The sequence below is a fragment of the Podarcis pityusensis genome (genome assembly GCF_964106645.2).
Source record: "Podarcis pityusensis genome assembly, chromosome: 3".
Lineage (NCBI taxonomy): Eukaryota > Metazoa > Chordata > Lepidosauria > Squamata > Lacertidae > Podarcis > Podarcis pityusensis.
This window is the reverse complement of record NC_138026.1, coordinates 57408529-57422313: the sequence shown is the minus strand read 5'-3', so window position 1 is coordinate 57422313 and position 13785 is coordinate 57408529. Positions and strand designations below refer to the sequence as shown.

General features: G+C 41.7%; 1 protein-coding gene across 15 annotated transcripts in view; it reads left to right on the top strand.

Moving 5' to 3' along the window:
- The window catches only part of PTPRK (protein tyrosine phosphatase receptor type K), a 333584-nt gene that overhangs the window by 253077 nt on the left and 66722 nt on the right, over positions 1-13785 (top strand). For all 15 annotated transcript variants that reach the window (XM_080999488.1, XM_080999496.1, XM_080999492.1 and 12 more), the window contains exons 8-10: positions 3515-3817; positions 9079-9188; positions 11202-11403. In XM_080999488.1, the coding sequence (XP_080855614.1) occupies positions 3515-3817; positions 9079-9188; positions 11202-11403 (615 nt within the window). The remainder of the gene's footprint in view (positions 1-3514; positions 3818-9078; positions 9189-11201; positions 11404-13785) is intronic.

Sequence of the window (13785 nt, the reverse complement as noted above, 5' to 3'; positions counted from 1 at the left end):
AGCGCACTGGAAGCAGTGGTGGAGAAACCCTCTCCGGTACCCGGGGCGGGGCAGCCTGTACGGAGTGCTCATGTACGGCATCCCATACGGATTGCGCATGTGTGGCATCCTGTACGGAGTGCACACACGCAGCAGCCCATATGGATGCTCTCGGCCGCTCTACAGCTGGAGGGAGGCAGGGGCCATCTTGTCACACACACACCCCCCAGATTGGCACCTGGGGCAGCCCGTCCCCTCCACCCCCCTTCCTACACCCCTGACTGAAAGGTTGCTTAAGCTGAGTCCTCACTTAGCAATGAGTTACGCTTCTTTTCAGTCTCTAATGCACAAAGAGTTGTACATTAGGAGAATAGGCATTCCTTGAATCTAATTAGAAATTTGATTGGGTGTGGATGAACAAATAAGCTTGTGAGCCTCTGTGAAGATGAGAATAATAAAAAGTATAACTTGATGCCCTTTGGAAGTATTGCCTGCATCTTGGAGGCAAAGCCCTTAGATAGAATTGAGTTGCAAATGGGCTCAGCTGACACTCCGTAGGGCAGAGAAGCCCGGAAGAGTAATAAACGGAGCACATTAGTTCTCTTCCAGTTTCAAATGAAATTATTCTTAATGAGATGCAATTAGGTTTTTTTGGAATTTACTAAACAATCTAGCGACCTCTTATCTGGCAACATAATTATTAGGAGATTACTTTCTACTGAGGCTCTGCAGATGGAGGCTTTGTGGTGCAGCAGTTTAAAACAATTGAACCTGATCTCCAGAGACCCTGTTATGAATGTTGCTCCGAGAAGAGAGCAAAAAATTGCATTTTGAAGTGCCATTTTCAGCAGCAGAGGGACAGTTGGCAGAGTTTACCAAGGCTGCTGAGAGCCGCTACAGACTTTAATTACCATCTCAGCCTTAATAGAAATTGGTTGGTCTCTGCCAATGGTAAGCACAGTGGTGAGAAATCTCAACTTGTCTTTCCTCCCCGCTCCCTCCACCCTTTTTCTGGCAGGCAAAATAAAGGATACCTTTAATGTGCCTTCCAATACTGGGGCATGTCTGTTACATTTCAAGGAACTTTGAAAACATTTTCTGCTCCACCTTTAACTTTTTTTAATATCTAGTGTAATGCGGCCAGAATGCTTATTAGTGTTCCTGCCTTGAGGAAACTAAATCAAAACACTTTGAAATTCAGCGTGACAGACTGAAACCTCACTTCCCAGTCTTATTCTTCGCTGTTAAGGAGGTTCAAGCAGTGGCCTTGATTCCAGGAAGCGTTGCAGTAAATTGTGTTTTGGGGCAGAGAGGGTAAAACTACTTTTAGCCTTTCAAGCAAATGCAACGTGAAATTAAAATGTCAGGGCCAAACCAGTCAATATATTCACTGTGTGTATACATTTAATGTGTCACCGTCTTCTTTTTTACTTTAACAAAACTACCTATGGAGGAGGGACGCATCTGACAATTCTAGTGACAATTCTCTCACACATCCCTCTGTAGCTGCTCTTCAGCTGCAATGGCAGCTTCCCTCCTAGTAGAACAAGGAAGTTCAGGGGGAGGGGATTTTCCACTGGGTGCCAGCACAGGAGGAATGAGGAGTTGTTGTTTTTAAAACATGCCAACACTCACATGCTATAGACTGACTTCTGATGGTGCCATCAGTACAAAACAATCTTCTAATAACTGTGTTTACAGATAAGAGGTTTATTTTCAAAGAATGAATAATAAGCAATTAGCCTATCACCTACCGTATTTTTCACCCTATAGGACACACTTTTTCCCCTCCAAAAATAAAGGGGAAATGTGTGTGCGTCCTATGGGGCGAATGCAGGCTTTCGCTGAAGCCTGGAGAGCGAGAGGGGACAGCGGGGAGGCGGAGCGCATGTTCATGAGGGGGTTGCTGATTCTCCAACTTTTCACACAACATGAAATACTTCTCCATAGGCTTCCTCTCCTTTAGGCTTTACTTTTAGGGAGCTACGTTAGGAAGCAGCGGTATGTGAAAAGCTTATTCGAGTGCATGGCCCTTTGAAATCCAGGCTTGGACCACTGGATTTTGTCCATGCTTCTACACACTGAAGGCAACATTTTGCAGATGTCCTTGCATTCGTAAAAACAAACTGATTATCGCTCAGGTGATTGAATACATATTTTCAACATTGGTCTCCTTCATCCTACTTCAGAAACCCAGACTATCTACCTCTTTAATTAATAAATTAATAGCTAATACAGAAGAGAAAACATCTAAGTGGAAAGCTAGTCACTGTGAGAAGTAAATCCATTAATCTGTATGTAGCATACTAATTCAGAAAAGCCCATGTATCTGACAATAATATATACAAATATATTGCAAGGATGGGGGGTGGGGATGCTTAAATGGTTGCATTGTCTTGTAAGCTGTATGCTTGAGCACATTTATTGGAGCTCCTGTTTGGCTGTGCCATCTGTGCCTTGTGCTGTTTGCTTAGTTAAGATTTTTCGTTTGGTAAATGAGCGGTCTTAAAAGACAGTGAAGGCTTATGAATGGATAGAAGAACGTTTGGCTCATTTGGCTTCACCCTTAATCTGGCAGAATACTGGGATACACAAACTATAACTTGCTGCTGTAAATAAATATACCAGGAATGTAGAATGTAGGAATGCAGTGTGTGTTGAGTGAATTTTTAGTATATGTGGTCATGGTCATGACTTTCATTGTGTAATCACTTTAATTAAGTCAGGCTATAAAGTTAGTCTTGCATGAGGAAGGAATACACTAGGGAGATGGTGATGGATTGATGGCTGTTCAGGGAGTCAGACAAGTGTTGCTGGTGTTTTCCAGTTGAGTGGAGAGCTGTGCACATGTTAATGGTTGAGCTTGGGTGATAGTGCAGACCTTTACCATCTATGGTCTTTATAGGGGGGGTGGTCAAGGAAAAAAGAGCCTGACATTTTGTAGTGGTGTCGTATTTTTGTTTTGGCTTTTTTTTGTCGATGAATAACAGCATTACCCAAGTAATAAATTTTAATTAATATCTGTATCATTTTGGTTACTGCTAGTTTAGTAGAGCAATTAGTGTAATTAGTAAACAGCATTGCTTGGTGGCATGATAAATCACAGTGCAGAGCACACTGACTCTTCACCAGGATGATATATTATCCAATTTACTCAAATTTAATGCATGCCGAAAGAAACCGCAAAGCACACAGAAGCATAGCAACACCTGTGGTGGTCTTTGGTTGCTCTTGGTGAGTTTGCTGTCAGAGACTTTGAATTGGTCCAACAATGTCAGCTAATTAAACATTTTCGTGTGGATTTTTTTTACAGTTGTCGTTCCTTTTTTTTAAAAAAAATGTAGATTTACAAATGTTTGCAAATGCTGGCAGATATGACAGCAGAACGGGATGGAATTCTTAGGTCAAGTCAAAGCAGATATGCAGTGGGCATTGTGCAGACTTAATCCACCAATGAAGGTTCTGTATTTCTTGTGTCACTTCTATGCTCGGACACTCCTGAAAGTAGTTCATGTTCTCTCTGTGTGTGTTTTAGAGCCTATGAGAACACCAAAAACATTGAAGATTGCTGAGATCCAGGCCCGACGCATTGCTGTGGATTGGGAATCTCTAGGTTACAACATTACTCGCTGCCACACTTTCAACGTCACAATCTGCTACCATTACTTCCGTGGCCATAATGAAAGCAAGGCAGACTGCTTGGATATGGACCCCAAAGCACCTCAGCATGTTGTGAACCACCTGCCTCCTTACACTAATGTCAGCCTCAAAATGATCCTGACTAATCCTGAGGGGAGAAAGGAAAGTGAAGAGACAATAATCCAAACAGATGAAGATGGTAGGTTCAAATTCTTCTCTTCTTGAAGCCTTAGCTCTCAAAGCAGGTGTTGAAAGAATTCTTAGCTGTGTTGCCTGCTTGAAAATTATGTTTACATGTTCATGTTAGCCTGTGAATAGTTGAACAAAATGCCCAGACATAGATGATAGTCATGTCAACACATATCAGTGTAAATAGTTTACATGGATTTTTTTAAAGTGCTTTGCTTGTACCAACCTTTAATATTGGAGAAAGGGGATAAACTCCAATTTGGGTGTGCAATGAGTAGCTTTAAAGGATAAGGAATGATCTGCAGACTCACAAGTGGCTGATAGACAGGTGCAAAATGAGCCTGGTGCCTGGCAAATTTCGATTGCTAGTAATAGTGACAGGCAAGGCATGTGGGAGGGGCTTTAATGCATGAGAAGGAAGGGCTGATGAAAGTCCATAGGTGACTCTGTGGAGGTACCCATTAATGCTGGTACTAGCGTTACATCTGAACCAGGCCTAAGAAAAATATTTGTCAGTGTTTGTTTGTCTCTAAATTCAGAGTCATTTCTACAAATTCATGTTTACAGTGCTGTGTTCTTACAACTCACTAAGTAATTATGTCTGCATATATTGAGATTACTGCCTTAAAATATCCTTTATTTACTTCTGCTAACAGCATAACTTTATTTACCTTATTTGAGGGGTAATAAGGGACACTTTATATGTTTACAAAGCTCTTTAGTGATTATCCTTTTTATGAATCTAAATTTTCAACAAATTAAAACAGCATTAAATCAAGTTCCTAATTAGATGGAAATTACAATATACAGAAGTAGCTTAATGCTCATGTAGTCAGGTTTGTGACTAACTGCATATTCAAAATGCAGGAATATTGGCAAATGTGTATCTCTTAAAAGCCTTGTGCCTAAGCAGATTTGCATGTTGCACCAGGGTTGCTACCCTGGAATGCTCCGAATATTGTTGGACTTCAGCTCCTATCAGCCCCATGGCCAGTGGTCATAGATGATAGCTGTAGTCCAGCAACAGCTGGAGGACACCAGGTTAGCCACCCCTGTTGTGACCAATGCCTCATGAAGTACAAGCAAAATACCCTGTTCGCTTCAATAGAGAGGGCAGCTTTATACAGTGGTACCTCGGGTTACATACGCTTCAGGTTACCCAGAAATAGTGCTTCATGTTAAGAACTTTGCTTCAGGATGAGAACAGAAATTGTGCTCCGGTGGCGCGGCAGCAGCAGGAGGCCCCATTAGCTAAAGTGGTGCTTCAGATTAAGAACAGTTTCAGGTTAAGTACGGACCTCCGGAACGAATTAAGTACTTAACCTGAGATACCACTGTATACTCAAAGGGATGCACCCATAGATTCAGAGTCACATGAGATACTGGATTGGAATAAGTAGCTATAAGGGGAAAGTTGAATCATTGTCAGTTGTTCCAGCATCACACCAATAACCTCAACTAAGATGTGGTATAATCAACAAACCATGGTTTCAGATCATCTGGCACATCAGAATCAACCCATGTATTGTGCTAACTGGAGTTTGATGCAATGTCTGAATCAATAAGGCATTGCTCTGATTCCAGAAGCCACTACATCTAGATAGGATTCCTGAGCAGATGGAAGAATAAAGACAAGCTGTTCTAAACCAGGTCTGCCTGGTAGTTTAGAACCTGCACCTATGGTTGATACACAAATCATTAACTGAATTTAACAAAAGAATGGTTGGAGAGAGGGGTGTATGTGATGTGAGGATGTAGAACTTGTAAGTATTTGCTAAAATGTATAAATAAAGAGTGTGGCATCCATTCACTTGTTTAGAAGAAAGCACATAATTGCTGTCAGTTGTGCAGGTAAAGTGACTCACAGCCCCAAATGAAACCCTGCTCTCACATAGCGGGATGGCAAATATTGCCCCTTATCTCAGCTGTGTGGGTTGCAGTTGGGAAGTGCTAAAAAAAAAAAACCCTCTCCCATTACTGGCATTTGGGTAATTGGCACAGTTGATTCAAGATGGCATCATTGGATAAATGGCCTTGAAGTTCCTCCAGTTGTACACAGACCAAAGCTTTAAGAGATTGAAAGTTTTGCTCTATCCCTGATATATGCCTCACTTGGCCTAATTTCAAAAGCCCTCTGCATATGATCAGTCCAGCTCTCTGGCAAGAGGGACCTGTCCCTCCCTAGGAGAAAGAGAATAGAGTGACAGAGAGGGAGAGAAGGTGGTGGTTGGCCCTGGCCCAGCCCACCTCTCATACTTGATGTGGGGGGACTCCAACCCTGTACTAAAAAAGGGGTCCCCCCCATTCACACACACACACACACACACACACACACACACACACACACATACACACTCCAACACATATTATTTTAGTTGACATTTTATTTTAGCTATGGCCTGAGGTAGGTGACATTAAATTAGGTTAATCTTCATGGACCGCAGCCGCATGAAACATTTGACAGTGAACATATTTTTAACAAAAAACAAACAAACAGAAATTATAATATTGTATAAGTATGAATCTATCTGATATCTGATGACTTACGTTCTGGGTTCAGAATCAAAGTGTCCCTAATGTGTCTCTGAATAATGCCCAATTTCTTTTCTGCAACCTAATCTGTGTTTTTGACAAATTGTAGCACAGTGTTACATTTTATTTATGTATTTTTTGTTGTTGCGGGTAAACAAAGATGCAAATTATACTAATGCACTGTTTCCAGTCAAGTCTACTTCCGCCAACAAAATATATGAATCCAGGAGTGTGGAATGTGAGCTGGCTGCTGGTTTCTTTCCCTTGGGGTCCTTAGAAAGAAATGTGGGGATACAAGGAAAGACATAAATCTCTTGCAGGCCCAATATTGCCATCTCCAGATGTTCAAAAATCTGTGATTTATATACATACAAAAAAATGTATATTACAAATGTGAAGTTATATTATTTTACATACTGGGATCTTCAGGTGCTCGTATAACAATTCCATATTTCTAGCTATCGTATGCCCTTTATTTATTTTCTGAAGCCAAGTCTTTCTCCTTTTCTCTTTCTCTCTCTCATATCAGATATCCAGCAGAGGAGGCAGGGAGTTGAGACAGAAACAGGAGTTGATCAGAAAGGGGGCTCTAAATAAAAACTCTTTAGCACTTGTGCTTGGAAAAAACTATTGGAGGAATAATAGGGAGGCTGGTCAAGAGATACAGTGTCTAATAGAGATGCGACAAAATGAGCTTTGAGCTGAAAGACAACACGTTGCTTACAGATAGTGGAGACCTGGGTCCCCCTTGTTATGTTTTATTATTTTCAGTTCCAAGGAGAAAGTAGTATAGGGCAAAAGTGCACGCAAGTGTAGGTACGTGTTTGTACTATTAGCAAAGAGCTCTCTGCCTACTAAGTCTGGAGCAGAGTTGAGGACCTAGTTAGCCAGCAGATGTGGTTGGACTAACACTCCCATCATCCCTGACCATCGCCATGCTGCCTGAGACTGATCTGAGTTGGGAATCCAACAGCACCTAAAGTTCCACAAGTTGCCCGTCCCTCGTCTAGAGTCTAGCCATTAAGAGGGGAATTTTGCAACAAATTGATTCTTCTGTTACTTTGGTATTATGACTTCTAGGGGACAAAAAGAAGTGATTTGTAGCAGAGCTGAATCACGTATCTTTATCTGAGCTAACCAACCAGTTATTTAGCTGCTGGATTCTAGGCTCTCTGTGGGGTGATGGTTTTCAGTCCAGCAGTCTTGTATTCGGTTGCAAAGCACTTTAGTTGGCCATAAGCTTGCAGCCTTAAATAACTCTGTTTGTAATGAACACTCAAGCATTGTGCATACTATAATCATGTTCATTTGCTAGACACATTTCAGTGCAGTCTGTCATGTGCACATTCAACTGCCAAAGGAAGTCTATCACCTGGGCTAGGCCCTGTGCAATATATGCTCCATTTGAACTGTAGACAAGAGAAACACAGAGCACTGCCATAGAAAACAGAAAGATGCCTACAGCACATCAGCAAATGCCACAAAACAGCACAGAGGGACTGTCAAGGGACATCAGCCATCATCTCTGCTTGAATCTTTGTCAGTATTGTGAAGCAAAGAATAGTAGTCTTCAGTTGACTGATGGGTGAATATACTTGGATCTCATCTGTGCACCTATGGACTTTTTGCTCCATGAATTTATTTTTAATTCACCAAATTAATTTGTTTGTCCCAGGGGCAGCATATTATTGTTAGTTTCATAGAATCTGAAATAATTCTGACACTTGTGATGGACCTCTTGATGCCTACTGCTTATAGTTCCTTTGATTCAATGGCTTTGTTTCTGCCCATTACAAATTTGCAGCATGTTTTGGGAACAAATCTTTCAGAAAGGTCATATATGGAACTTGTCAGGGAACTGCCATCAGCTCAGGGGGAAGAGGGGAAAAGGTGGATGGATTACAGAGAGCCCCCAAAGATCGTGGGAAGCAGCACTTCCTCAGTGGAGGAAGGTAGCCACGCCTCTAGTGGAGAGGAGATGCAGGGCTCGGAGGAGGTGAGGCAGTGTCAGGACACCTTGCCTGAGCAAAGCGGGGAGGAGAGAGCTCCCCCGTTACCCACGCCTTCCTTGCGCAGTAGGCTTCCGCGCAGAGAGGGATGGCGCAGACTGGGCGTCAAGAAACTACTCTGCTGGGGAAGGTTTAAGGACCGCCCACTCTCAGATTCTGCCAGTCAATGAGCAAGACACGGAATAGAGGCACTCTGCATTTTAAAGGTTTTTATCACCGATAAGAAAGCTTTAAAACAGACTATTGAAGCATATTGCCTGTTTGCTCTCGAGCAACCAACCGATACTTCTAACAGAACTCATTGCATTTTAAGGTTTAAGAGTGTGAGGTTGAAGGGGGAATGATTTAAAAGGTAGGCTAATACAAGTTTAAATAGAAGTAACTTGTTGGAGCTTTCTTAATTTCCCCATCCCCTTTGCATTGTCCCACACTTTCTTTTTAGATACACACCTTTGCCAAATGATCTGTTGATAGTTCCAACAGGCTGTAATGTGGCTCATAATTCACCTGTGGAATTTCAAATGACCTGACTCATTTTGAACCAATTTATTCATGGTCCAGGCTGCTATTTAAACAACAATCCATACATTCTCAAAACCAAGCTGCCATTTAATGTGGCTTGATTCTAAACCCAATACTTATTCATTTGAGGGGGTTGCCTTTATCTGACTTTGGGGAGAATTGTTTCGCTAACACCTTTAAACCTGGATGTTTTTTGTTTCTTTTACAGTGCCTGGTCCTGTACCAGCAAAATCACTAAAAGGAACTCCCTTTGAAGACAAGATCTTCCTAAACTGGAAAGAACCTATGGATTCAAATGGGATCATCACACAGTATGAGGTATTTAAAAAAAAAAAAAAAAAATGGCTGCGGTGTCCTGTGTTTGGAGTATGCATGTGAATCTTGGGGATGATATGTACATTTTCCCTAAAACTTTAAGCTATGCTTCATTCTTCACTGGCATGCTGGTCTTCAACTTAGAGTGTGCCAATGTAGTTGGCCTGGAAAATGTCTCCAGTCAAAATCACCCTGATCCATATTCAAAACTGGCTCCGAGGAATCCAAAAGAACTATTTCTTCCATTACTTTGTAGGAATGAGATATGTTATAAGTTTGTCCCTTCTTTTGAGTCTCTTTTTGGTGCATGGGAATTTAATGATAAACTTAATCTTCTTTTTTTTTAAGTGAACTCTTTTTCTGTGCAGAACAGTAAAGTATATAATAATGTGAATCTATTCATGGTGCTGTCCACACAATGACTGACCTGAGCCTGAAATCAGTATGTCATAATAATCCTTAAATTAAATTAAAGAATGGTTGAACTGTTGTGATTAAAAAATATTAAGAACTCCTTCTAAAATTATATAATGATACAGGCTTGCTCTGCCAATAGACTTTTAATAAATGATGAAACCTAGAGCTTAAATTTGTAACTTTGATTTAGATCTAGTAGCATTAATATATAGCTTTCCTGAATCATGATTTAATGGAGCCCTGTCCAGTGAAGGCTACAGGTAATATATGTGAAAATTTATTAATAGAAACCTGACAATTCTAGTCTTCAAGGTAACGTGTTTTTCCCCTTCAAGAAACTCTGAATGCAAATTCTGGTGATTCAAAAAGCAGCAACAGTGGTTTGATGAATGAGCCCTTGGGGAAGGAAGGGAAAACAATAATTTTGCACCAAATTTCCTGTGTATCTATCATACTCTGAACTGGGCAGCCTTGACAATATTACTTTTCTGCTTAAAAAACAAATTAAATACTTACAGGAGGCAGTTAAATGCCATCATATTTTACATGACCTAACATATTTCTGCTTATCCTCATTAGCACTTTACATTCTTGAATTTCACCACTTTACTAATGAAAAAGCTCAGTATATCATGGGTGGGCTTGAATACATATGTAGTACTGCTTCACTATATTTAAGTAGTACTTTTTAACAAAAAGAGAGGAATGAAGGAAATAAGCAGCTGTCTGCCACTTTACGATAACAAAGCAAATAAGAGGGCTTCCTGCCTTCACCTGGATGACAAGATTTGAAGTAGATATCTGATTTTGTAGGGAAATTAGAGAAAGCCCACACAACTTGTGGCTCAACAGCCACAGTAGCCTGGGGTCAGGGGACAGGACTCAATATACGTCTAAATTTTGCCACTTGCCAAGCTGTAGTCAGCATTATTGGTCCAACGTTGTATATAGTAGGTCCAAGGGACCGTTTTCTGCTGAAGGGCCACGTCCCCGGGTGATGAACCTTTGGGGGCCTACATGTCTGATGTGCCAGAGGCAAAAGTGGTTGAGGAAATGGATGCAACTCTTCCTGTGTGTAGTGGACTATATTCCAGCCAGGCATGTTTCTATTCATGTGCGCGCACGCACACACACACACACACACGCACACACACAACCCATCCAGGCAAGTAAGAGGCATGTTTACAGTTAAAGGAGAATTTCCGATCAGGCAAAATTACTTGAGGATGATGCAGAGCAGGGCTGCTGAGGGAACATGGTCTGGGGAATGTCCTGGGAGCCAGAATTAGAGGCCTGTCGGGTCTGGGGTTCCCTATTGCAAAGCCTTAAATTAGTGAAATGTAGAACCATTTTGTTCATCTCATAAAAATTATACAAGCCAAAACATTTTTTCTGATGTTATAGATTGATTTACCGAGCTTACAGAGAGCCAAGGTGGAGAGATTGTCGTGTGTCCATTGCCACTATATGCTAAGTTTGGATTTGAAAGCAAGGTTCTTTCGCTGAAATCCAGAAGCTTAATCTAAATGTTTCACTGATTCTCAGAAATTCCTTAATCCTGCCAGGGATCCTGCTAAGACTCTGAAATTGTTTCCACAGGTCAGTTACAGCAGCATAAGATCATTTGATCCCGCAGTTCCAGTGGCTGGGCCAGCTCAAACTGTGTCAAAGCTATGGAACAGTACACATCATGTCTTTTCCCATCTACATCCCGGGACTACCTACCAATTTTATATAAGGGCCAGCACAGTGAAAGGATTTGGGCCAGCTGCGGCAATCAATGTAACCACCAATATTTCAGGTAATGGCAAGCACACACACACAAATATTTTTCATATTCTTACATTTGTTTTTACATTAATTCTTCCCCCTTCCCTTCAGGGAATAGTAACAAAACATGCTGATTGCAGTCAAGAGAAGATCATTGGGTTTAGTTAAACATGCAAGGAGGGGATATTGTGAATGAGAGTGCAAGCTGCATCCCATTCCCCTTGCTCTGTGCATGTTCAAGGGTGATTAGCTGCAGTGGGGAAGCCTCCTTTGTTCATGGAGGTAACTGCATGTTTGCAGCCCTGATAACTCCAGGCATGGGAGCCTCCACGGCTGCTGGAGGCTTGCTTGATGAAGACAATTGCCCCTGAACATGTGGACTATGATTGAGATGGAGGGCAGTGTAGAGAGAGAGAGACCTACTGCACTCATGCAGTCACCTCTCCTTGTGTGTTAACTTAGTCTCCATAATATGGGGGTCGCTAACGCAGTGCCTGCAGTGCCTGTGAAGGCAGCCTTTGGTGCCCCGGGATAAACCAGAATCCTCAAATTCAAAGCTTCCATTTTTTAACAAATAAAGTTTCTACCGTTTTTAGAACTTGAGGTATGATGCAAAATTTACTTGTCCTTCCCATGCTCCCTCTTCACCCCTCTCTCTCGGTCCACCCTTTCAGCATTTGCTTTGCACTCACCTAAAAAATTCCAGCAAAGGTGGGAGAGAGGGAAAGGTGAAGCATGCATGTATAAGAGAAACACAGAAAGATGTCTATGTGTCTGTGTTCCATATGCATGTCTGCACTCTTTAAGAGTGAACGTGGTATGGCCACCTGATACATCTTTTGCCTGGTGCTGAGACAAATTATCCCTGTTGCTTTTAGACAGCAACAGCATGTGAGTATACGAGTGTGTATGTGTGTGATTAATATTGTGCGATCTCCACAATTGGGACCAGCAGGACATAGCTAACTTCCTGTGGCAAGCCTATTGTTCAGTTTGGTCCCCCCAGAAAATTTTGTGCTATACCACACCCTCAGGCCGTGTTGTCCCTGGTGCCCACAACACTTTCTTAAATTTAATAAATGTGACCCCTGCACAATGAATGCCTAAAAAGGGTTAATGAGTGAATGGTAACAGGTAACAGAGTGTTTTGCACAGTGTTCTGTTCAGGTGGGCAAACACTTAGAAAGGAGATTATATACACAGTCTGAAACCCACATGGAGTAATTTGGATTATTTTGCATCCTTGTAGAAGAATATCCAACCCTCTTGTGCAGTTTTACATACACACAGAATCATAGAGGTGTCGAGCTGGAAGGATATGCAGGAATGTTTTTGCCCAATGTGGGGCTCGAACCCACAATGCTGAGATTAAGAGTCTCATGCTCTACCAATAGAGCCATGTTCACGGTACTATTTATATAGCATGAGCTGTGTGTTTAATTTCATTTATTTTACTGAATAATGGAAATTGGTTTAGGGTGCTAAAATCCAAACCGAGATGCGTAAATGAAAATAATGCACCTCTAATTTAAGGTTGCTCATCGTTTTATATTAAACTTTACTGTGTTTGCTATCTTTTATGCACGACACAAAATAGGTAAGTAGAGTTTGCATATGAGTAATATCAAATAGGAGGCTAAAGCACCCACAGTTCTTCAATAGCGTAGGAGAAGGTTCTGGGCTTGTTTGGAAACTGAGCTTTGTAGAGCTACTGGAAGTGAGTGCTGGAGTCCTGGGAAATGAATGCAATGTGTTACATCAGCTGTTGTTTCTCTGTATCATCAACATGGCCATTAATGGACACACACATTTTGCCACGCCGATACAGATTTTGATTTTGGGCCAGGTTGCTATACATTATTCACTTAAAGAGCATGGGACGTTTACTGGTTCCAGCTATGTTGGGAGATTTTCATAAAATGTTCCTGCTTTTTCATTCTCCTACACTGTGCCATGGATTTAATGCAGGGGTGGAGAACATAGTGCAACAGATGATGTTGGACTTCACATTCCATCAGCCCCAGCCATCATGGCCAGTGTTGAGGGACTGCAGGAATTGTAGTTGTAGATGGGGAAGTACCATAGCTCAGTGGTAGAGCATCTTCTTTACATGCAAGAGGTCCCAAGTTCAATCCCTGGACCCTCCAGGTAGGACTGGGTGACACCATTTTATGAAGTCCTGGAGAATTGATGCCAGTCACTGCAGACAATATTGAGCCAGGTGGACCACTGGTCTGACTTACTATTGGACAGCTTTCTGTTTCCCTGTGTAGTCTGAGAAGGTTATGGAGACACCTTGTTAGCTTAGCCCTGAACTGATACATTTTGAAATAAATGGGGTAGAATCCAAAGTAGCGCTAAATCTCTTGTTCCATCAGTGCAAGAATGGAAATCCTTATGCTTTCTAGGGGTT